This window comes from Amblyomma maculatum, chromosome 5, assembly GCF_055883805.1.
Source record: "Amblyomma maculatum isolate TAMU_Amacu chromosome 5, ASM5588380v1, whole genome shotgun sequence".
In the NCBI taxonomy this organism is placed as follows: Eukaryota; Metazoa; Arthropoda; class Arachnida; order Ixodida; family Ixodidae; genus Amblyomma; species Amblyomma maculatum.
The window spans coordinates 101003078-101029338 of record NC_139348.1 but is presented as its reverse complement, the minus strand read 5'-3'; the positions used below and the strand labels follow the sequence as shown (position 1 = coordinate 101029338).

Sequence of the window (26261 nt, the reverse complement as noted above, 5' to 3'; positions counted from 1 at the left end):
CGACAGCAGTTGGCAGAAACAGACGACGCGTCTCCAAACGCGACGAGCCGAGGCAAGACCACAGAGGGCGTGGCCGTGCGTCAGTCCCGCCCCTCCGTGGCCCCTCTCCGTGCTCTTATGCACGCAGTGGGGGGGGGGGGGGGGGGGGCTGCCATTGTTGAAGAGAAATAAAGTAATAACACGAGGGAGTGCTAACTGCGCGCACGACGGACTGTTTGCTTTCCTCTTTCCCTTCGCTGTCTTCGCTTGTGCACTTTTTTTTCTTTTTCAAAACGCACCCGAACCAGCTTTGGTGGCGAGCGCCCGTCTCTCATGCGACTTTCCTTTCTTTCGCTTATCGTCTGGTCGTTCCTCTTTTATTATTATTATTTTTTTCCTCGTCCAGGAAGATGGCTTTCCGCCACTTTTCTTCAATTTACGTGGCGTTACTTTCTCTTCTAGCTAAAGTGCTGGTTCGGTGTTGCGAAAACTGCCACTAAAGTAAAACGATGGCACAAAAGATCATGATGATTTCAATTTACTTTTCTTTTCCTGACCTTGTTTTTTATGGTTGGTGTCGTCGTTTTCCGCCTCCAACGTTTTCAGGCGCATCAATTCGCCATCCTCATCACCCTGCTGTTCGAAGCGTGGGACGTTCTGTATATATTTTCTGTGTTCGTTCATCTGCGTTTCAGCATACGCTAAATTGATTGGTTTCAAATGCAAATGGGCGGTGGATTGTCACCCGATAAACGGGAGGATAAGTGAACAACTAGTACGTGCTGCTGTTGGTTGGCTAGAGCATCTGCTTATTGCACGTGTGCGTCGCTCCCTAAATAATAAATATCAACCGCGTGGTTTGGCGCTACGCAGGCGGGCCCGAAAAGTGAACCACGTAACTAAAAAATCAATGCCAAGAAACAACTACCACGGCCGCTCAATGGAGGCGCACTTGCCTCCATTGAGCGGCCGTGCAACTACCAATCATACAGAGACACTTTTTTCACCCTTTTGGCGCGGCAAGTTACACGCATTGCTGTGCCACGTTGTAATCTATACAAGACTGCTGGATTTATTATACACAACGTAATCCGCGCTGATTTGATTACACCGCTTGCCGGGGTTGTGCAGCGGTAAGACGCCGGACTACTTTCCGTAGTTCCCGGGTTCGAACCCGACCACGGCGGCTGCGTTTCGATGGAGGCGAAACGAAGTGGCGCCCGTGTGCTGTGCGATGTCAGCGTTGTTGTTGTTGTGGCTGTCGGAAGAAGGAAAAGAACGCACGGGTCTGCTACTGGCTCTGTAGCTGAGCCACCTCCGCCGCCTCGTGGAGACAGAAGAGAAAAATTAATAATGGGTTCACAGGAAGGGAAAGGTGCAGTAACTGTCAAACTTGCTCTGTGGACACCTGAACCGCGCCGTAAGGGAAGGGAGGAGGATGGGAATGAAAGTGGAAAGAGAGAAAGAGGAGCCGCAGTGGAGGGCTACGCAGTAATTTCGACCACCTGGGGATCTTTAACGTGCGCTGACATCGAGAAGACGCGCGCCCCAACAGCCGCCGTCCACCACCGGAACGGTGGCGGGTGCAATGACAGCCTACAACAATAAAAAATTCTGTGGCAGGCTAGCCACCGCCACAAGCGGCGGTGACCTACCTGTCCCAGCCCCATCAGGGGAGTACCTTCGCGCTCGATGTCAGCAGCGCACGTTAAAGATCCCCAGGTGGTCGAAATTACTCCGTAGCCCTCCACTACGGCTCCCCTTTATATCTTTCCACTTTCACTCCAACCTTCATCCCTTCCCTTACGGCGCAGTTCAGGTGTCCACATAGCAAGTGTGACAGCTACTGCGCCTTTCCCTTCTGTGAACCAATTATTATTATTACTGCTGTTAAATTACGGGAAGACGCGTAATTTAACGTAACGGAACGCGCCTGGGAGAATGGCACATTTCCTCCAAGGTTGTCACGTAAATAGTTTGCGACGTAGAGCTCCTACTCACCCCGACTACTGCATCGTTATGCCGGCAGGCGGCGCTCGAAAATCTCGCCTGCTTTGTATACTGCATGGGCAAGCTATGTAAAAAAAAAAAATAAAGCGCAATGAAATAAATTTGCTTCTTCCAAACTTATTCGAACTAAACTGGATTTTCGAGTACGCCAAGTGTATATATATATATATATATATATATATATATATATATATATACTGCGATGTACTAGGCGACGACGAAGTGAATTAACAGTGCCGGAGCGGAGAAGGAGAAGAGGATGAAGAGTGAATAAAGCTGGGCGTTAGAAAGAACTGCCGTATCTCTGCTTGTTCTCCGTCACAATGGCGCAGTCGACCAACTTCGGGCCCGACCCGGACCTCCCCGACCCGCTCCTCCTTCGAAGCGGTCGGGCAGTCACACGACACGACTTGGCGCCCGGAACCTCTATTCCGACCGAGAACGGCGTCCATGCCTCCTCGGCGGATTCAGCTCTGGCGGCCCTCCTTCCCGAAGTGCTCTCCACCCTCCGGGAGGTATCCGCCACTTTCACCGCAACGCTTGGCCGCGTCTCGATGTCCTCTGGCTGTCCAGTACCACGGGTACCGCTTCCGGAGTTCCGCGGCTTCTCTGATGATATCCAAGCATGGGTTGAACTTGTCGACGCTGCTGCCCGGCGTTCCGCCTGGTCTCCAGCCACCCCGCTTGCCGTCGAGGAAGACCATCTCCGTGGTGCCGCCCAGGCCTGGTACCAGTACGAAGGCCGCCGCTACACCACTTGGTCGGCCTTGACTTCTGCCCTCCTTGCTGCGTTTACACCCCTGCCCAGTGCGCACGACGCCAAACTCACGACGATGAGATCGCGGCGCCATGCGCCAGATGAAGACGTCGCCCTTTACATTTGTGATAAGGTCCGTGTTCTTCAGGCTTACAACATCGAGTGGCCCGCGTCCGCAGCCAAACAGTAAATTGTCGACGCGCTTCACGATGCCACCCACGCATCGATTATGTCCACTCGACACTGACAGCCTCTCAATCTTTGTCTACCGAGCGGCCTCCTTGCATGACACCGCCAGTCGTCGCGGAATCCTTGCTGCCGCCGGGACATCTCCCGCAGCACCACATCAACGCCGCGATTGCTTTTCGTGGAGACATGGCCACATGTACAAGGATTGTCCTCATGCTACCCGCCCACGCATACAATTCCAGAATCACCCTCTTCCCTTCCTGCTGGTGCATTTCGACGGCATGGGGGTTGACCGCACTGGTTGACACTGGCTCTCAGCGAATGGCGTTGCTTCAATGTCATGCACCCGGCCCGCTGAGTCAGTAAACCTCGTCTCCACTGCAAGGCTTGGGTGGAAGCACCGTTCATGTTGATGCAGTCGATATCTGCATCTGGACTGAGGCTAGCAGCAAGGACCTGGTTTGCGTCCCGGTGTTTGTGGACTTGCCTGCTGACCTCATCTTGGGCGCAGACTACCTCATGTCTGGGGACGTGGCTCTGTCTATCGAAAACGCTGATGTGCAGCTCCGCTCGTGCCGTACGTACCGCCTCTAGCCCGCCCGTTGACGAGCATCCTAAAAGTGATGTTAACCGCATTCAACACCAACAAGAAGCTGTGCAGCACCCGAAGAAAGCCTCTGTTTCCCGAGAGCGGATGAGTGGAACTGTGAAATGGTTTAACGTGGTAGGCGGCTACGGCTTCACCGACCGAACTGACACAGGCGAGGACATGTTGGTCCGCTGCACTGCGTTATAACACTCCCGTAAACTTCGTCGCATCCGGAAAAGACAGGGAGTAGAATGGGAAGTAATTCCAGGAGAAAAAGGCCTCACTATGGCCAATGTCAGTGTGCTAGATGTGAAGTCCGCGCAGAAGCGTAGCGAATTCGTTGGGAAGGTATAGGAGTCCCCACATACCGCGGCGTACTCAGGGAAGCTGTGCACGACACGGTGCTTCCGGTGGAAACGATGCATATATGGCAGCAGCAGCAACAAGTATTGTGGTGAAGTTTCTTTACTTTTTATCACCACTGCGGATGCCTCACGACCGCAGTTTCAAAGTAAATAAAAGCACCGAATACTGCGCAAAGAGAAGAAGTCAACAGCAAATAACTAGCATTGGAAAAACGCTCAGGAGCATGACTATCATCAAGGCCTCGGCAGAATGCCCAAGTGGCAGCTGCCCAGAGTCCCGCACAGAGAGCAACGCGCCAATCGCTGAAGCAGACAATAAGCCATTTAAGGACGAACGCACGGTCATGGCCGAGGGTGATGTACTAGGTGACGACGAAGGGAACAGTGCAGGAGCGGAGAAAAAAAGGAGGCTGAAGAGGGAATAAAGCTGGGCGATAGAAAGAACTGCCGCGTCTCTGCTTGTTATCCGTCACAATGTGTGTATATATATATATATATATATATATATATATATATATATATATATATATATATATATATATATATATATATATATATATATATATATATATAGATATACGAGTCGCCGGTCCCATACACGAGTCGCCTTTGTAGTCTAGGTGTATAGCATCACTATACATTGCTCTAGCGTTGGTTCCAGTGTTTTTCGTTAGCTTTTCCTGCCAGTCTGATAACAAACACGTGCTCAAAACTTTGTTCTTGTGCTGAAACTCGTTATGACCAGCGGGCACCACTAAGCAACACAAACTGTAAACTCGCGGACGTATATGCATGCACCGTTATATATCTAACCGAAACCCAACCATTCAGGCAAGCACCGCACTTGATATTTCTACACATTCACAAATGGGCAGAAATAATGCGCGCAAGTGTATGTATATACTCTTTAAGCTATAAATATACCAGGCATATTCAACTGCTACATATTGGTCGTAGTGGTTACATGATCTCTCTCTCTCTCTCTCTCTCTCTCTGTCTCTCTCTCTCACACACACACACACACACACACACACACACACACACACACACACACACACACACACACACACACACACACACGCACACACACACACACACACACACACACACACACACACACACACACACACACATACACACACACACACACACACACACACACACACACACACACACACACACACACACACACACACACACACACACACACACACACACACACACACACACACACACACACACACACACACACACACACACACACACACACACACACACACACACACACACACACACACACACACACACACACACAGCTGGCCCATAGGTGCTGTATACACAACATGACTATATCATATTTATAACCAGCAATAAAGGAGCATATATGCGTCTTCGGTCTTCGCAATGCCGGGTATCTCCCGCGTCGCAAAATCCCTTATGTGTTATTATGTGATGTGGCAGAACGGTGAAGGCGAAGCTGATGTGAGTAAATGAGCAATTTCGAAATTTGATGGACTAAACCATTACTATTATGTGAAATGCCTTCCCTCTATAGAGTCGGCAGATATATTACCTTATACACGATGATGATAACGTATACATAAGGATTTACAACCGGATATATTGTGCGTGTCTCGTGCATGTATACCTTGCATGCTTTACTTTTTAAAATGGAAACAGAAACATGAATCAAGATTATTTCAGGAATGGACGCAAGGGGTTATCATCTCGAGCAAACCCATGCAGACTACGTTCCCAAAGAGATCATCTGTTTCACGCGTGGCGAGAAAGGAAATTACGGCGCCGTTTTTCTCCCTTTCTAGTGCGTATGCCAAAGGCACTCGCAAAGCCATGCGTCTAAGATGTGGCTCATTAGAGGTAATTAAGGCTGCGGAATCCTATAAGCTGTCTTATTTTTCATTTTTTTACGTCTTTTAACGTTCTCGTAGCTGTTCCGACGAAATGATTACGAGCGAGGGCATACGGCGGCTTCTTTTATGCAGGCTTGCAACTATATAACCGCTTGTGCGTTTCTTCCCGCAGCTCACTCCTCGCGTTACCTACACCATTAAGGGCAGAAGTTTCTAATCTCCAATTAGTTCCCCTAGTAGTAATATATGTTGGCGTGGGAACAGTGCTGCATGCAATAGAAACTATTACTCATAATCACGCGTATACCATTTGTCACGCAGTGTCGTCTCAAGAAGAAATTCCGTAACGCCAAGCCGACGTGCTGAGGCAGGTGCACCTCGGCCCTCAAGGCCAATTAAAAATGTGAGACATAAGAAGAAACGTACCGTCCCCAGCAGTTCATCACATTTCGGGAGAGTCGACGGCTGCACTTCGAGCAAACTTGTATGGTGTCGGGAAGGCTCTGGCTTTGCCTTAAACACAGTAGTCCGGGAATATGCTAGTGCATCGAGTATATAGGTATAGATGAACGTATATTTATACACGTGGTATAGCTCGCCCTGGGACACAAATAAATTTAAATGCTCACTGCTCTACAGTGCTGACATCACAGGCCATGACGTCACGTGCCTCCTAAGAAATATGGACAATGGGAAACCAAAATTATGGTAAGATGAGAGCTTAACTATATAGAACCCTTCAGGTACACGTCGCACTTGGACCCGCTAGCTCAATTTTCTTATGGGGAGGTCCTGTGTGTCTTGCCATAAACAAAAAAAAAAAAAAGAAAAAAAAAAACAAACGCGCGAGAAGTTAGTTTCCGCGACTAATTGATATTTGAGTCGTAAAACGAGATCGGCCTTTGGACGAGCAGAGAGAGTTGTGCTTAGCTGCGTTCCTTCGACGAGCGCTGCCTTCTAAATCGGCGTGTCTCCTGTTTTCACATCACACGAATAATATATACCTTTGGGTAAATGTGTGCAGCTTGAAATTCTGTCTTCTCAGCTCATTGCAATGTACCATCAAGTGAACGAAGCAAGAATAACAACATCGTTCATCGCAAAATGGCTATTATGAATCCGGCGTGAATATATTGTTGATTTAAAAATACCAGATTACCTGCTTGAACGTCAAGCCGTTCGAAAATTGGGTTTCAGCGCCGGAAAGGAAGTCGCGTATAAAGGAATATTTCAGACATTGCCGCTTCAGTTATGAGCAAAGCAGAGTGTGGTATATAGAGGGTATATAGACCTTGTAAGCGTTTCATTGAAAAATTACTGCTCCTTCCCGTAATCGATAGCGGATGCACATAAGCATGAAATCAGTACGAGCATAACACTCTGTCGGCAAGGGCTTCGAGCGGTCTTCTGCTGTGAGACATAACATGCAAATCGATCGCTTTCGTGTAGGACGCTTCTTAAATCCTTTCATCAGGCTAAATTGCTCGGCTTCAGCAGCTCTGTTGATTGTGGCAGTGAAATGCAGAACGTTGGAGAAGCGTGTATGCGGCCATATATGCTGGCCTGGTAAAAGTGTAAGCAGCGCATTCGAGTGTTCACGAGTGTGCATACAATTACTGTCTGCCAAAGAAAGGAACGCTACATGAGCTGAAAGACGCATTACAGTGACGGGTTTGATTCCAAATACCTGAATGCACTCCGACCGTTTGTCACCTCGACGTTGGCCTCGGGCGATTTCTGTATGAACGAGTGTTTAGCCCCATGGCGGCGTCCTAATTGGGAGCGAAGTGGACGCCTTAAAGACAGGCGAACGTCTCGTTAAACTTCGTTCGGCTCCCGGATGTTCAAGTTTTGGTGCCCGAATGAAGCGAAATCAGGGACCGATGAAGGAAAGGCTCAGGTGACGGAGAACGGGAGGTAAAAGCATTTCATGCTTTTTTCTTTCTTTTAAAGCTAAAGCTTCAGCGCTGTGTAAATAATGTAATTGCACTGTGTACAGCACGCTGAATCCCCAGGATTGGCAATTATCGATAAGGAATAAAAATAACAGCGGGCTTATTCGCTCGCACTTACATTTTTCTTTGTAATTTGATGATGCATTTTGGATGAGCTGGAACAATGGAGATGACTCTTGCGGCGTTGGTGCTGACTTGGCTGCGAATAGAGAGAGAGAGAGAGAGAGAAAAAAAGGCATTAAGTTCAGACTGCTTCCTTCAAATTGTCGAACCATTTAAAAGTTATCTGTAATCAGTAGTGAGTTCTTACGGGCTAAAACAATACCGTATTTAAGCTCTGAAGTGTACCGTAGTGAAAGTAATCCTGATAATTTTTACGCTGAAATCTCATTACACGTGCATTTTTCTCCCATGTTATTTGCGTTTTGGTCATGCTTCATTATTCTGACATGTGTCTGAAATGTTTTTTTTTTTAACGTAACGGGCGTTCAATATAATATGATACCGCCACCGGCATTTTGCCCTCATGCTCGGCATTTGAGCGCATGACTATACCTATTTAGGACAGCGATGAATAAACACTGCACTGATGCATATGTACCACAAAGCTGTCTCTGAGATTCACTGGAGAATCTTAAACGTTCGTAGCGGTACTGCTGGAGAGTTTTATACTAATACTGTTGCTTCTTTACACTGTGAAATATTGTGCACAGCTCACGACTGCACGAATGAAAACGTCTTACTGCCGTCAGGAGACGGATACATGCTGCAGCCCTTGCGTATTGCAGAGGCCGTTACACTGGAAGGTCCATTATTTGGCTTTCTACAATCGGGCCTGGCCTTGAGAAACGCGCAAAAGGGAGAGGAGGTTGAGGTGCGGTTGTTTATACGGTGAAGTGCCCCTAACTGTCGTATTCAGCGTCGAACACAAATTTCACCACAACACCCCATTCGTTCTGTCTGTATTACACGAAGTGTGTCTATATCATTCGTTCAGCACTTATGATATTTGCTTGGTAATCATGAGACCAGCAGATGGAATGACAGCGGCAAGCAAAAGCTTATATACGTTCCCGAAGGTTGCGGGCCACATGCACATAGTGAACACGTGGTTCAGCTTTCAGCCGCTCACTATATATGTCTTGCCCGTAGAATGCAGATGCGTTGCTATGCAGGGAGGAAGAAATTCACTGAATTAATTTACTCAATTAAGTAATATAATGAATCAATTTACTGAATTAAGTTACTGTATTGAGAAATTTACTGAATCAATTTACTGGATTAAGTTGTTCGGTAGAATAGCATTGCTGGTATCAGATCATAACGAGGTTTTTTCTGCTCAGTTCCAGCAAGCGATCACCGAATGCAACGGTCCTTTGGGTTCAGCAACGCTATACTAATTAGCAGGCCCGTATACCATGAGTATATAGACGAATATACACACAGACCACGGCATTTGTTTCGTTTCTTGCCGCACCTATATATATATATATATATATATATATATATATATATATATATATATATATATATATATATATAGATCATCATCATCATCAGCCTGATTATACCCACTGCAGGGCGAAGGCCTCTCCCATATTTCTCCACTTAACCCGGTTCTGTGCTAGCTGCATTATATATATATATATATATATATATATATATATATATATATATATATATATATATATATATATATATATATATATATATATATATATATATATATATATATATATATATATATATATATACGCGAATATAGGCTATACGTTCATATATTCTCGCTGACTCGATGCATGCTGCAATTCATCGGCGCCTCTGCGTCCCGCTGTGCAAACACATATACATGCATGGCGTTCATAATTAGGCTTCCGAGATTAAAAAAAGAAATAAGCATCTGAAGAGCGGTACAAGGAAGCCGTTTCTGTGCGTGGACTATACGTGAGCAGTCGGAGGAAAAGACTGAGAATAATCGTCAGAGTAAACAATAATCAGATCAAATTCATCGATTACTTTTTGTTATCATATAGACAACTTAGAGGCAGCCTCACTCGAAGGCTACTCTATATTGAACACTTTTAGTAATTCGCAATTGTGTCTTATAAAATTTCAGCCCTATTCAATAATAAATTCGTACGCATGACCTTAGCATTCGGATAGAGGCTCCTTGTGACTGCACTTGTTCCGTATAGCGCTTTGCCTGACAAAAATGAGGAGTTATAGGCGACGATGGCTTTTTTATTTTTTTTTTCTTGAGCAACAGAAAGGTATCGATTTGCTTGACCGTATGCGAAGTCAAAAGCGGAACAACGTCTTATAACGGATTCTACAAGCAATTCCTCGGAGAAAAACCCCGCGCCCAACTCCGTCCGTAAAGCGATTCTTCTATTTCGCGGGCTGTCACTAAGGCAGCACAACTCATTGGTCCGATGTTGGTACAGTGTTACCACTGTCCGGTTCAACATATGACCAATACATGGCCAGTAATTTGCCAATACTGAGCCGATGGTGTGTGCCGCCTGGGCAAATGCCGCCGCATGCATAACACCTCCGTCTTTCAATATGTATGGAGGATGCTTCATGCCGAATACCGTGATCCCGGGTGTGTAATTGCACTGTTTTGGCTGAGAGTTTGGACATACATACATATCCCACGGCACGGGCGCTTTTTTAAAGTTGTACTAAAAGTAATAGCCTTTGAATGAGTCCGCATGGCTTCAAGCATAAATATGTATGACAACTGTTAATTTACCTATAATAAAGAGTTGATTCTACAGTTGCAGGTATTTAAATGTGCTCAAAAAGATAATTTTTGTCCCAATTTGTGTCCACCTGGCATGATTGTCATTTACACAAAAGAAATGGCCTTTGTGTAAGGGTCTTCCCCTATTAAAAAAATAAATAAAAAAGTTCGGAAGCTGCAGGCACGAACTATGAACAACCATTATAATGTTTTCGCGCGCTCAGCAGGATCCAATATATAGAGCAAAAGGCTTTGCTGCACACGCTGCTCTAATTACGTTTCTGCAGAGTATACAGCTTTGTGAAACCGCATCATGCAGATGCGGTGGCACACTGAAAAGTGCGTTATGCACACACGCACACACACACACACACACACACACACACACACACACACACACACACACACACACACACACACACACACACACACACACACACACACACACACACACACACACACACACACACACACACACACACACACACACACACACACACACACACACACACACACACACACACACACACACACACACACACACACACACACACACACGCACACACACACACACACACACACACACACACACACACACACACACACACACACACTCACACACTCAGTCACTCACTCACTCACTCAGTCACTCACTCACTCACTCACTCACCCACTCACACACTCAGTCACTCACTCACTCACTCACTCACTCACTCACTCACTCACTCACTCACTCACTCACTCACTCACTCACTCACTCACTCACTCACTCACTCACTCACTCACTCACTCACTCCTACTGCACACGTGGATGCAACGTCCTTTGCACGGCTTGTAATACACGAAGGTGCAATATATTGCTTTTAATTTTGATTCACGAAACCAGCACTTCTTGAAGGCCGTATTCTACAACTTCACAGTTGCTTCAAGTCCGGTTAATTCAAGTCCGAGTTTGTTGAACATTACATGTAAGCAATAGTTTATGAAAGAAGATAGGGATACGTGACGCGGCCGTCGGGGGACTTCCATTACCCTTACAGTGATGTCCAGTTTGTATCACATCAATATAAAAAGTCCTCAATAATAAAAATGGAAACGTAAACACTGAGCATATGTTTGCAAAATACATTAATGAGAGCTTGCTGAGGCGTATATATACCAAGAATTTAGACCGGCTTGCGGAAACGAGTTCTTGAAAGCAATATTTCACACGATAACAGTGAGCATATCCGCACTTCTTCCTTCCTCGGATTTTTTTCGCTTTCCTTTCAATTTTCAACAACCTGCCCCATTGATTTCGTATATGTGATTCATGGCTTTGTGCACGGACATATAATTCAGAAGCAAAATCATCATACGCATCGGCAGATTAGACCATTTGTGTCATTTTGCTCACAAAAAGCTAAACATTAATAGCAAATTTTCATCACGCATTGGAATCTTATACCACTCCCATCATCACGTGCATAACCATATCATACATTATCCCCACAATTGCCATAGAAGTAAAAGATTCCCCCCAATCCTGCTCCTGCAGTACTGACAGTGTCACATCAGGAAGGTTGCAGTTTTGCGAGAGAAAAAGTAAACGAGCTGTTGCTTCTCTCACCAGACAAATTTTTAAAGTGCACAAATAGGGCGCATATCATTATCGCATATCTTGAGAACATTGAACCCGGGTTTAACAGGAGTAAACAATTTATTTATTTATTTCCAATACCTCAAAGACACCAGGAGTGAGAGGGATAACATTAACCCTCTATCTATAGCTTCCAATTAAAAAAAAAATCAGAAACCACTTTTGTACAAAAAATCTTCACTAAAACCTGATAAATAGGAGCAATAAAACGCTTCAGTTTAAAAAAAAAAAAAGCAAATAATTTTGGGCGTATATTAATGCACCGTCATTCGCAGACGTGGCTTTCGGGTTTCGGTATTCAAAGATTTATTCCACGCTGCCGCTGTCGTACTTTCACGTACACGAAGTTAAAGACGTCCGTGCACTGTGGCATGTCAAATTACGTAAACAATACGCAAGCCATCTATATATGCTTGTCCTGGTCCTTCTCCATGACAACCCCTCTATCCCCTGTTGCTCTTGCTTGTGGCCCTAAAAAAAGCAAACAAAGAAGTGTGGAAGGAGGGGGGGGGGGGGGGGGGCTGGTACGTAATGCTGCAATCATGAGTGTAATCTCAATGTGCCGTTTCGGGAGTCAAACCTCTGAGTATAAAAGGAACAATTTGTTAGCAGGAAGAGTTACGTTAGTTATCAGGAGTGAGCAGTTGGTTGTGCCACGTGTGACTTCGTTAAGATTTGTGGAGGACATGACTATGTGCTTTTATTGTTGCTTATTTCTTCAGTCTTTCATTTACGTGTATACTGCATGGACGGACCAAGATGAACCTGCACGTGTATATGCGCCCGCTAGCTGTTCTCCTCCTCGATCTCTTGTGATGTGATTATCAATGCCAATTAAACAGCTGTATACAGTTTACCGTTGATTTCGCGTGATGAGCAGGAAAAGCTGACATATACGCACCAGTCCTGAATGGTTGGATGAGCAGAGAAAATCGGCGCTTTTTGTACGCCCTTTATAACTGCACGTGCAAATAAATCTACAATAAGAAATGTATCGCTTCGCCTGACCATTAAAAAGACGAGACGGTTTTGATGTACTTCCGACGTACTCTCAGGACGTTGACGACACTTGCTTGCCGAAGGAAATTTTGTTATTGGCAGAGTTTAGGAAAAAAAAAAAAAAAAGAAGGAGCTGAGAATAATACCAAGTTAAAAGCAATACGTATGGTGGTGCTTTCTAATATATCTTAGAAACGCTTCTAACTACATTTAAATACTTACGCAAAGGAGTATGCAAATAATATCACTAAATGTTACTAAAAGAAGTTAAACTTAGTCATCAAATAAAAAATTAAAAGAGAAAGAAGAGAGGGGACACCGGGCGAAGGAAACAAACAGTGTAGGCGTCACTTTGACTAACGCGTCCGTATGAAGTATAAACAACAAATAAAAAACCAATATTTTATTTTTTTCTTATCGTTAGATTAAATTACCGGAAAAATAAAGAATAACGATAGACTGCACAAAACGCGGAGAGAAGATCCAATCGTGTCGCAGCGCTGCGAGAGATACCCAGAAATTCCAGACGAATTGTGACAAGTTTGCCCTGAAGGAAATTGCTTTCAATATTCCACACTTGCTTCGCACTTCTTGTCAAAAATGCACCTCATTCGTGCAATATATGACAGTTACAATTATACTCGATGCAAGCTCAGAACTAATTTCAAGAACGCAATCTTGCAACAGATCGAAAGGAGAGACCACTGAACCAACAGCTTCATAAAAATATTTTAAAATACACAGTTGCCTCACTACAGAAGTCCTACCCCAGAAAGCCGGACTTGTCAAGATAACGGAGAGTTTAGGGGACCGAGACCATTGAATCAACAGCTTCATAAAAGTGGTTTAAAATATCCCACAGTTGCCTCGCGATAGAAGACCTGTCTCAGAAACTCGTATTTTAACAGTATACAGGATCCAGAGTTGATGGGGTCATTGGCTTAGCAGGAACGACGAGGTTGAGAAATTCGCAGATATATGCACAGATTTAAGGACGCTGCAGGGTTCAAGACGCCCGAACATCAACAGGCAATTGTGTTGCGGAAGGCTAAGCTAAGCGCTAATTGGGATGACAATAGCGCTGCGCTGTGATGACTTGCAACGCTTAGTCGCAACCACTTCCGCAATCATCTTACGCGCGCGAGCAGTAACAACATGTATACACTCGGGATGCCTCACAGGCTCTCTCAACATTCATCCAGCATGTTATACCGGCTAACCGCGAGCAGTGCATTTCAGAACGGCGTCTTCCCACCTGCTTTCTTTCGCGCCTTATCTGCGACGCCATCAATCTACTCTAAACGGCCATTCTACTTCCACGTGCATGTTCGGGCAACCCTTTCTCTCTGCACCCTTCAAACTTCGTAATCGCCGAGCGGAATACCAAGTGTATACGCGTGCGATTACAATGAAAACAGCACGTCCTCCGCTCTTGTAGAGTGCTTAAATTTCAGTCGTTCTCATCCTCATCGAGCATGCATGGGAGGGAAACCCTTTTGTTCACGGTTCAGAGAATATAACAACAAGAAACGCATCACACATTGGGCAGTTCACCCACCAGGATACTTCACGCTTACCCTACACTTATTACCTGAATCGTTGTAGCTGCTTTTTCACTACACAAAGCATTTATTCAAGATCACCGCTGCCTACTATGTTACATAACAATAGCATGGAGCGAACGTTACGCCACGTTTGCCTATAGCGCGCGGCAAGAAATACCGGTGGCCGCTGTGACGCGCGCCGTCTACGTCGACCACCCAAGTAGCAACTGCGCAGGCCGAACGCTAAGCATGCGGCAAGACGTGCCATGTGGACATTCTTTGAGCAGTATGTGCACGCCAGAGACTCTCTGCTCTGTTTCAAGGACGCGTGCGCATGAATAAGCGAGCGTGGAAAGGACAGCGTTAAAGTGCTCACTCCATCTTGCGGCACGGTTAGCGCGGGAGCCCTGCAGGGGTTTCGCGCGCTTTTCACCGCCTCAGGCGGCGAGTAATTAAAGCGGCCAATTGTGCCCGCTTACGGTCGATCTGTCTTCACTATGCGTACATATATATACGCTCTGCCAGCAGCCGTCGTGAATGGGGACACTGCATCCGCAAAAAGCGAGAGACTTGCTAGGAACACTGCGTGGAGCCTTGTTTACTCACGGGTCACGTGTGGTCGTGCGCGCTGCGTGCAGCCGGCATGGTGGGCGCCGGGATTATGACGGCGTGTGCACATTTGTGCGCAATGCGTGTGAGAAGAGCTGACGAAAAACAAATAAAAAGTAAGTATTCGATAGACCTAAGGTGCGCCATACTTAAATCCAACGCTTCTATTCGGTACAAATTTGTAGGATCGCTGTGTGGCTCTTTCATAGGTTTATAGAATAGTTTTCTGTAAAATGCATACCTTTCAGGGACACTGTATGTGAGCCTCCCTTAAGCACTTGCGGTCGTGCTCGCTGTGGCAGCCATGGGCGACGCTGCGTTGTTGACGGCATATATGCACAAGTTCGTGCTAATTGAGCTTGTGAAAAAAATTACAAGAGCCCGCTTAAGTCATCCTTATGGTGAAAGCCTCTCTATCGGACTGTTTTCGCTAACATGCATCGTCGTTTCTATTTTTACTATCATCGTCATCATCACTATAGCGCCCACAGCTAGTATCATTATCAACTAAATGCACCGTCATTGTCCTCGCTGATGTCATCACTATCATTATCACTAACTGCAGCGGCAATATTGTCGCTACTATATCATCGTCATCATTATTACTAATCATAATTGTAATCGCTACTATTTTTTTCAAGCTAGACGAGGAGATTTACGATCAATTAGTCATGGTCCAGGCATGGCGTAGTGGTCGCAGCACTCGGCTGGGTGTTGGCGGGATATGGTTCAATTGCCGGTGAAGACAACTTCATTTATTTTGCCTTTTTTACGCAGCGGTCATTACCGGCGGACACATCTAGCGAATGGATACAAACGCCACCGTGAGCCTAGAAGTCCCTCCATGGTGGCGCAGTGGTTAAGGCGCTCGACTGCAGCGCTAGAGGATGCGGGATCGAATCCTGGCATTGGCGGCCGCTTTTCGATGGAGGCGAAAAGCAAGCCGCCTGTGTGCTGTGCGATGTCAGTGCACATTAATGGCTGGCTGTTTTGTGTGGTTTAACGTCCCAAAGTGACTCAGGCTATGAGAGACGCCGTAGTGGAGGGCTCCGGAAATGTCGACCACCTGGGGTTCTTTAACGTGCACTGACATCGCACAGCACACGGGCGCCTTGCTTTTTGCCTCCATCGAAAAGTGGCCGCCGAGGCCGGGATTCAATCCCGCGTCCTTGGGAACAGTAGTCGAGTGCCGTAACCACTGCGCCACCCCGGCGGGGTCAGTACACATTAATAAGCCCCAGGTGGTTTAAACCTCCCGAGCCCTCAACTACGGCGCCTGTCATTGCCTGAAGTCGTTTTGAGCAGTTAAATCCCATAAAATAAACCAAACCAAATTAGCTAGAAAGCGTTTCGTCTTAAAAATACGGAGGCGACCACTGCAGCCACGCGAATGCGTCGTCTCATCCATACTTCGTCACAAGCTCAATTTGCGCATCTTTTAAAAAGCTGAACTGATTCCCTTGCAAGACAAAAGGGTTCTCGTGGACATCGCGTTGTCCTTAATGCGAGTCATGGATGCCATTTAAATTTAACGCCATCCAAGGTTAGAAGACCTTAATCAACCTTACATACAGTTAAAATACTTTGGTTTTAGGAAAGGCAAGGCGCTTAATCTTTTACACTATACCTCCGATTGATTTATAAGAAGGGAAAGGCGCGGTATCTGTCTCACTTGTTTTCTGTGGACACCTCAACCGCGCCGTATGGGAAGGAAGGAAGGTGGGAGTGAGAGTGGAACAAAAGAAAGAGGAGCAGTAGTGAAGGGCTACGGAGTAATATCGACCACCCAGGGATCTTTAACATGCGCTGACATCGCACAGCACACGGACGCCTCTTCGTTTCGCTTCCATCGAAACGCAGCCGCCGAGGTCGGGTTCGAACGTGGGTACTCCGGCACAGGAGTACCCGGGTTCAAACCCGACCTCTGCTGCTGCGAGGACGCCTTAACCGAGCTGTGTAACAGAGGTGGAAAGTGAGAATGAAAGGGGAAAGGAGGTGCCGTATAGTGGAGGGGTCGCATCACATGGACATCTCATTTTTCGCTTTTGGTCTACCAAGTTTAAGGAGGAGGAGAGGTAGGACGAGGAAATGCAGGGAGGTTAAACGGAAGAAAAAGCCAGTTTGCTACTCTGCACTGGCGGTAGGGGGTGAGTGGATATAAAAGTGAAAGATAAAAGGTAGTTACATGAAAATGACGTCAGTAAATCAGTGAAGTCATGTATTGTCAGTAAATCACAGCCCATCGATCAGGCCCGTGGTTCTCATGAAGCGGAGCAGTGCCAGGGAGGCCTTCACTGTCGGCGATTGCCGCAGCCAGTGGCCTCGAATCTTGATTTCTGTCAGCGGTCCTCCTTGAGGCCGTGAAGGATGCCGTAGTGGAGGGCTCAGGAAATTTCGGCCACCATGGGATCCTTTAACGCGCAGATATCGCACAGCATACGGACACCTTGATTTTCGCCTCCATAGAAAAGCAGCTTTCGCTGCCGGGATTCGATCCCACATCTTTGGACAGCAGTCGAGCACCCTATAACCCAGCAGCACCGCGCCTGCATCTAAAAGCGGCCGCCACCCTCAGTAAAATTAATCCAAGGTGAACTTGATATAGAGCGGTGATGCTATGTGAAAGCAAGCATGCAGTGTTTGAAATCTCTGCGCCAGGACACGTGGACCGCGATGTCACGAACTGGCGGGCCAGTCCGGAATTAGGTAGAAGCAAGATCTTACTCGATGATGACATCAATGCTTCCGAACTAAAAGACAGCTGTTGACACTTATTACTGTAGGCTCAGTTCATCTTTATGGCGCATGCGCACTTCGTGTCTAAAGCTGCGTTTGTAGTTTGAAAAGGGCACAGGCGCATGAAGAGAGGTATATCAACAATTATTTGCCCCGACGGGGTGATGCAGTGGTTATGGTGCGCGACTACTGAACCCTAGGATGCGGGATCGAATCCCGACCTCGGCGGCCGCTTTGCTGTGGAGGCGAAAAGCAAGGCGCCCGTTTGCTGCGCGATGTCAGTGCACGTTAAGAACCCCAGGTGGTCGAAATTTCCGGAGTCCTCCACTACGGCGTCTTTCATAGCCGGAGTCACTTTGAGGCGTTAAAACCCCACAAACCAATTAACAATTATTTAAAAAATACTCTAATTGCTGAAAACCTTATTAAGACGAAAGCCTTACTCGCCTCATTAGTGACGTGAGCAAGAAAGGATGTGGCAACAAAAACATAACGTGATTTCCTATCAAGATTGTAACGCAAGCGTTATCATTTCGCGGCGTTGAGGGTGACGTCATACTACTTCGCTTCCCATTTAACATGTACCTGCTGGTCAGTTTGGAGGGAACTTTGTGATAGGGATTCAAACCGACGACATATTTATCTCCAATTGCACGCCGGTAATTGTGTCTTAGGTACACCGACAAGTGACTCAGGCATAGCGCATTTCCTTCCCCAAAACCAAGCCAAACAATGAGTTCCTCAGGTGGTCGAAATTACTCCGAAGAGCTCTACTACAGCACATCTTTCTCTCTTTCCACTTTCATTCTCCCCTTCCTTTACGGAGCGGTCAGGTGTCCACAGAAACAACTATGAGAGATATTGCATGTTCCCTTTAATGTAAACGAATTTAATTTAATGATTTCAACACTGCCACTCTGTGGCAGTCGCTCAATGCTAATTACGGCCAATAAATACCATGCGAAACGATGCCAAAATGTGCTTTGGCGCGTCCTAATTGGTTTTGTTGGAGTCAAACCCCTAGTATCCTCCACAACAGTGTCTCTCAGCCTGAGTCGCTTTGGGACGTTAAACCCCATAAACCAAACTAAACCAATTTTTACTGGCCAGATCTTCCGCTTGATGATGCATATGTTGGACGAAAAGAAAGAAGTCCAGAAGTTAATCATGACGGGCGCCTAAAAAATTGTCGACTCTGACTGTTCTTCTGGAAGGGTTACATTTAACTGCTTTCAAGTGGATCTTGTCGCAGAAAATACGCAGATCCCCACAAAGACCTCACTCGCCAGGAAGCCACTATATGGCAAAACATGCAAGCACGCACACTGCCAAATCCAACCCGAAACAATAAGATTTGGCCAGCGCAATACCCCACAAATGCATGTCCGGCCTGCAGAGAGATGTCCGACATCCTCCACATGGTTTGGAACTGCCCTGAACAAAGTAAATTATACGTTTTAGAGAAACTTAGCCATGAGCAGTGAGAAGCGAAGCTGGCTCACAGAGAGCTCCCCCTTCAGCGCCAGCTGATCGATCAGGCCTGGCGGGCCGTATTCGCCAATGGTTTCCCGGACATGGGTGAACCACCCGCGTAATTGCTTTATATAAGTAAAGTTTATTATATCTTTCTCTCCCCTTTCTGTTCAGTTTCTTCTACTTGTGCGGGGCTGTGCAAGGTATTGAGCGCCGTTTGCAAGATTTATTTACAGATAAATGAACAACACCGAAGCACTGGCTCCAAGGGAATTCCGGACGACTGGTGACGGGTGTCGCGCGCATGCTTATGGACTCTTTATTTTCCCATGTCTGATGCAGCTTTTAAATTATATAGCGCTTCACAATACAGAGCGAGTGCACGCTACAGATATGCAGGCCGTTTGCAGCCGCGGTTCTCACGAGCTCGCTCATATCTCTGCTGCTACCGAAGAGCGAAATATCAACAGCAACGTAACGCAGGGAATGCACATCCGCAAAGGCGAGAAAGCAAGATCGCCTTTCAAACAAGAAGAGCGGGACCCCGGGACAGACAAGCGTAGGCGCATAATGGCCGCTGCAGGGCGCGCGAGCTGCCGAAACGTCGTATCTGGTTCCGTGATGCCGACGGGCTCTTCAAGCTGAGAAGGCGTCCGTCTCGCAGTTGCAAACACGCCTCGCGAGATGCGCTCTCAACGTATGCACACCCCTTGGTGACGAAAGGGGCTACGCTCGCAAGCGGAAGGGCATCACGACGGTTTCCACATCCACCTATGCTTTAGATCTGTGTACATGTGGGTGGTATAGATGGATTTTTTTTTAAATGCACACGGTAAACGAATCAGCTATGCGAAAATAATTGAAAAGCGGCTAGCACGTTAGTGTCGTTAGGTACTGTTCTCGATATGCGTACAATTAACAGGAGAAACAGGCGGAGAATTATACCGAAAGCAGCTGCAAATATTCATAAGCTAAGATAGAAGCCGAGCAGTTATTCGCACCGATGTGTGACTCAGACAGCTTAAGCACCGTCCACTGCGCTAGACGTAGGTAAGCTCTTTGTATATGAGAGATAGAAGCATGACAGGTGGACCGTTAACACAATCCATTAAAAACTTTAACTCCATTCTTCTCGCTGCGAACAATAAAATAACGATGCACATAAGCGCAAACGATGCAGCTCGCCTTTCTTAAAGAGGTGATTCAGTATTCTGTGTATTTACTCTGCGTTGCGCTTTCTTCTTGATCGTTAAGCATTTCCTCAATCCAGCGTGCATTCGAAGTGTAGCTTTCAGCGTTTTCTTTCCGCAGACGGAGGGCTGCAGGGCATCCTGAGGTTCAACGCCCCTCAGTGGCAGTGCGCCAGTGGTCGAGCCAAGCGGCGCGCATCCACTCCACTCAGTCACGCAGTACAAGCAGCGCCACCACCCCGCTCGTTACGCCTTGTTTGCGCTTTGTCCGCTCACGCCCCTTCGCCACTAGCACCCACACTGTGGGCCTCCCCGGGCACCCACAGTTGCAAAAAGCGCACGCCCGCACAAACACACACGCACACGAATACAGCGGGCAGGCAACGCGTATAAAAGCACTTTGCAAAGCACACACATGCATCAAAACGACCAACACGAGCAACGGCAGGAACCGAGAAGGAACGTGCGGCAGCGAGCGGAGCACGGGGCCTGCGAAAGAGTGGCGTATGCATTACACCACGGGGCCCTGCTCTAACAAGGGCCACGGCGCGATGTCTGATGGCTGCCGATCCCGCGACGACTGTTGCGCCGCCTTCTCGCGAGAGTCGGTTTGGCGGCGACTATCAAACACGCCGTTAAGAAGAAGACTCGTAGCAGAGGGCGCGTTGAGCAGGGTGCGAGTGTTGCGAGCGTGCGGATTTATGGCCGAATGCCACCCTTCCTTCATCACCATGCACACATACGCGCAGAAAGAGGGTGGGGGAAGGCTGAGTACTGGCGAAGTGTTGCGGCCGAGGTGGGGATGCATGCGGGCTAGGCGGCATCAGCCGGTTCGCTCTTAGAATCGCGCGCATCAGCCACACCAGGTCCGATGCCTTCTCCGATGCCTAACCTAGAATTAGCCGCTCTCTCACAGCTTGTCTGCGCCGACTGTTTGTTTGACTTGATGCGCTTGCGTGCCTCGCCGTGCATTCGGCGACCGCTGTAGCAGCAGCGTCGAGGGTGCAGTTTCTGTTTCCCGACCCTGGCCATCTCGCAACTATCACGCGAGGGCGGCGTGGCTGTCAATGCGATTGTCGTGCGCCTGGAGTGCGAAATATAAATATGCTGCAATGCGAATAAAACAAAGTCCGAAGAAGAAAAGGCCACGCTCAAGGCGATAGCTGCCAAGTCATTATCATAGAAAACCATGGTAGTCATTCTCAGGATCATCGTCACCGTGTCAGACACTACCGATCATTGTGTAGTTGCCGTCCCTCGCATTCCTATGTTCAGGTATTTCGCTAAATCGCCGAGGAGAATTGGCGGGAATACTCAATGCGAAAAAAGATAATTCAGTAAAGGGCATTATAAGTATAACGCATCTAAACGGGAACCTGAAATTGCTCAGCCGAAGTGGGGGCTGTGATTAAGACGCTTTGGTGCCTGCATGCCTCGGCTGCCGCGTTTTGGTGGAGGCGAAACCCAATGAGCCCGTGTTCTCTGCGATGTTACTGTATACGCTGAAGAACCCCACAGGTGGCCAAAATTTCTAGAACTTTTCACTATACGGCGTCCTCCACTATGCGGACATTAAACCACATGAGCCAAACCAAACCAAACCAAAGCAAACAAAGTGGCAGCCACCGTCCCACATTATAGTTGGGGGGCTTGCTGGGCTCAGTTTGCCACTGGTTGTGCTATAGTGCAAAGAGGCTATTCCAAGTGACCGTTTTGAACAAAATACGAACATTACTGAAAGCAGCTTGAAGTATTATAGACTAATAACCCAGGAAGCTAAGCCACTGCAGCTTCCTGCAGAGAAAGCAAGAGAAAACGATTAATTTTTCACCATACTCTCGGTAGCCATAAAAACTCGAAGTGTACAAGTGTAAGTAGCACCGCATGACTATCCATGTTGCAGACCCCGACGTTGGAGAAGGCAAACGCGCAGAGTGCTTACCGACTCGGGACTAAAGGTATTGGCATGAATTGGAGATCACCCAGAACAAAGGGGCGCAGTTCGTGGTGTTATGCGTGTTGTTCCCGATGGTTCTTGCTTGCGGCGCCTGTGTAAATGAAATCAAAACTCGCTGACTATCTTTTCCTGTCTTCCGCTCGAGTTCTTTTTCCTGTTTTCCACGCAATAGTATGAGGATGTGGGAGTGTGAACCACAGTCTCTACGAGTGGAACCCCTGGAGCTCCAGGGTAGAAATGGGAATTCTCTGTGACCTTGATATTTGTCGAAAGTGGAACTAAAATCGCCTCCCGTCTCTGGCCTTTCGTTGCCTTTGCTTTCCTCTCCTCAAACTTCATTGTTCTTGCTTTCCTTTCATCAATACTTTAATCGTCATGTTTTCCTTTCTCGAACGATTCATTGAGTGGCTGCTTTTAATTTACGTAATTGGTTGTTGTCCCCACCGAGGGCAGGGACGTAACGTTTAAAACAAGCTGTTCTGATGGGACCCAGTGTTGGATTTCGTCAGGGTGGACAGAGTCAGTCAATCGTAAATAGGTTTTCTATTTTCTTGTGTCTCCCTGTCTGTTTTATCAATTGTTAATAAATAGTTAACCTTCCCGATAGGGTCCTCAAGTGACTTGATTGAGCAACGTCGAATTTGCAAGACGTCAAATGCCCTATATAACTATCATTACCAACATATTTCACTCAAGATCCAGAAAGAAATTCAACAAAGGTATATACGCCAAGAGAACGATACTCCATCATGTTGCTCACGCCCACTTTCCGACAACGCATGGAAGCAACAGAATATAGGTTACGGCACAGTCCGGCGTTTAGGGCAATCCGCCAGGGTGAAGTAGATTGAACTAGGGGTAATTATCTGTTAGCATCCACTCCTACATGGCCTTGTGGGTAAGGAAAACTGCAGATTTCTCAGAGGCTTCGATGGTCCGATGGTCCTGGGAACGGTGCCGCAACCACGCCTATGGGGAACTGCCAGCAACTAAGCTAGCCAGAACTTTGCTTTACATGCCATTTATTCGACAGGTTTATGAACAACAATAGGCTGCATATACAGCGCCTATAGTAGCGTGCTGTTCTGAACATGAGAGATAACAAGAATAAACACCATTTACCAAACTAAAACAGTGCCAAGGAAGAAAAGCACAATAATAATGAAAACCAACACGCTCGAAAATCAGTTTAGTCAAATATCATTGAGGTGCATAATTTGACTAAATGTGCCATGGGGATCCACCATGTTTCGCGTTATAATTCATCGTGCACCTTTTTCGCTGACTCTGCAATTCACAGAGAAATTCTATATTATGGCGTTAGTGATCTCATTTAATTGCCATAAGATATCGTATTCAATAGAAATTCAGTGGGAAGCATTTCTTAAGCGTCCATTATAGGACACCCAAAACAAAGCTGCACATTTGCCGTTAATTAAAGCTGTGGTTCTTGTTTTCTGCTATCAAAACATCGGTGAGTATTCTGAAAAACGTTCGAGTGGAAGAGGAAATTGAAATTTTAGGAATAATTGATAAAGATGCCGTAGAAGATGGGAACAGCATTGAGAACAATTCCTTGCATATATGTTTCTGTGAAACAGATGTACAACAGAGGCAGACGGCTAAAAAGTGGGCGAAAACTAACTTGTTTGACTATATCCCTGCACTGGGAAATATCCTATTGACAGCGGGTTTTAGGCAAGGACGCAGGACCTGCATGTCCAGCGCTGCTTTCAAAACAAGTATCCGGAGAGCTGCCGGATTGTGAAGAGTTAGAAACTATTATTAATGGCAAATAACTGAATAAGCTGTGATTAGCTGATAAGGTTGAGGACGAGTTGCAAAGACGGATTATTGATCAGGACAGGCGAGCGAACATGCCCAATATTGTAATAAAAAAAACTGAAGTACAGTTAAAATTCAGTATTGTTCAACTAAATTACTGTTGGGAGCAGCAGTTTACAATGCGCATAGCGTGGCTGTGAAATTGCCGAGGATTGCGTCTGCTTGTAGGCGTAGTGACCGCAGGTTCAGTACACAAGAGGAACAACCGGAATAATTAGATTTGGGGCAATGCATTTTTAGGCGCCCTCAGGATATGAATGGCAGCTTGCCACAAACTCTCATAAAGAAAATATATAACCGCTATTTCTGCCTGCATACTCACCAGTATATATAGGTATAAATGCAGATGCTAACCTAACGGGTTTAAATTCAATCGAGGACCACACTAGAAGAGCAGTGAAACGGAAAACGGTAGGTGTAACGTTAAAAAAATAGGAAGTGTGCAGAGTGGGCCAGGGAAATAACTTGAGTTTGTTACCTTCTAATTGAAACCACGAAGAAATGGACTATGTGCAGGGAATATACGTATAGTGCAAAGAGGGGTTAACCGATGGTCGCTATGGGTAATAAATTGGATTCCGAGGGCATACAAGTTTAGCAGAGGGCAGAGAAATATTAGGTGGCATTGCATTATGAAGGTTGTGACGGTTATGTGGATGCAGCTGGCACAGGATCCGGTTAACTGAGGAATACACGAGACTTTTGCCATGCAGTGAGTGCAATCAAGCTGTTGACGATCAATCTTAAAGGGGGACAATATAGGTAAAATTTTAACACACTATGTGCTAAGTATGGATGGTCCGCGTGCCAGAATTTTCTATTGCAGCTGGGGGATTGCATACTGCAAAAAAGAGAGAAATAAATGAACACCACATGCCTCGCACAGAGGTGCATGCATCAAGTTCAGGACACCTGCTCCACCGGGCCTATATATGTCATACCACCTCATAGGCTGGGGAATGATGCCCATATAGACGTCACAGATGTTCATCGACAACAAAAGTGCCTAATTCAAGAAAGACTGAGGGAGAAAATTTTGATATAACGTCGCAGCTTTTCCAGCATTTTCCACCAGAGCAGCCCCCATCAAGCGCGCCGGAGTGTGTGTGCGTGCGTGCGCAGACCAGTCACTGCACATCGGAACTATTGAACGTCAAACCCTCTGGGACAAAGCTTTCCATGCAATATTTAGCCCTCCAGAAGGTGTGTAAAAATTCATGTTGTAAAACACAAAGTACAGGCAGCATCTGAAATTGAAAGGAAACGGATGGGACAATGTCTGAGCACAAAGCTAGATGGAAGACAGTAACCGCTCTGTCCAGCTATATATATCTGCATGCGCTGACATGAATTCCCCAAGCTAAGGTGCTAGGTGGTGCGCATAAAAAATTTAGTTCAGTATAACGGGCCGGTGAAGTACGTGCCCTGTCAGTTAAACCACAGAGTGGATCTTTCAGAGGAATTATCAGCATGAAGTGTGATAAATCTGGCTACATGTTGTGTAAATCACTAATTTATAAATGCGGAAAAATGCGAAATGGTCATTTCACCACTCAAACAATAAAAAAGCAATAAAAGTTATTGCTTTTATATGGAGGCTCAAAAAGAAAGCGTCCTCAGGCGAAATGAGAACAGCAGAGGACAGCTTTGCTTGTTTACGGAAAGCCGGCTTGGCACGGAATCTTAGGAATGACAGCCAAGGATCAGATGATTCCATCATTTGCTGCAGCGAAGTTGTAGCCCTTTAAGTACTGTAGACAGTTTAAGTAGCCCCTTAAGTACAGTGTGATAAAGAGTGTGATGCAGCG

General features: G+C 46.5%; 1 protein-coding gene across 1 annotated transcript in view; it reads right to left on the bottom strand.

Moving 5' to 3' along the window:
* The window catches only part of LOC146189030 (uncharacterized), a 146134-nt gene that overhangs the window by 81953 nt on the left and 37920 nt on the right, over positions 1 to 26261 (bottom strand). The window contains exon 2 of the mRNA XM_084605164.1: positions 7834 to 7914. Coding sequence (XP_084461290.1) covers positions 7834 to 7914 — 81 coding nt within the window. The remainder of the gene's footprint in view (positions 1 to 7833; positions 7915 to 26261) is intronic.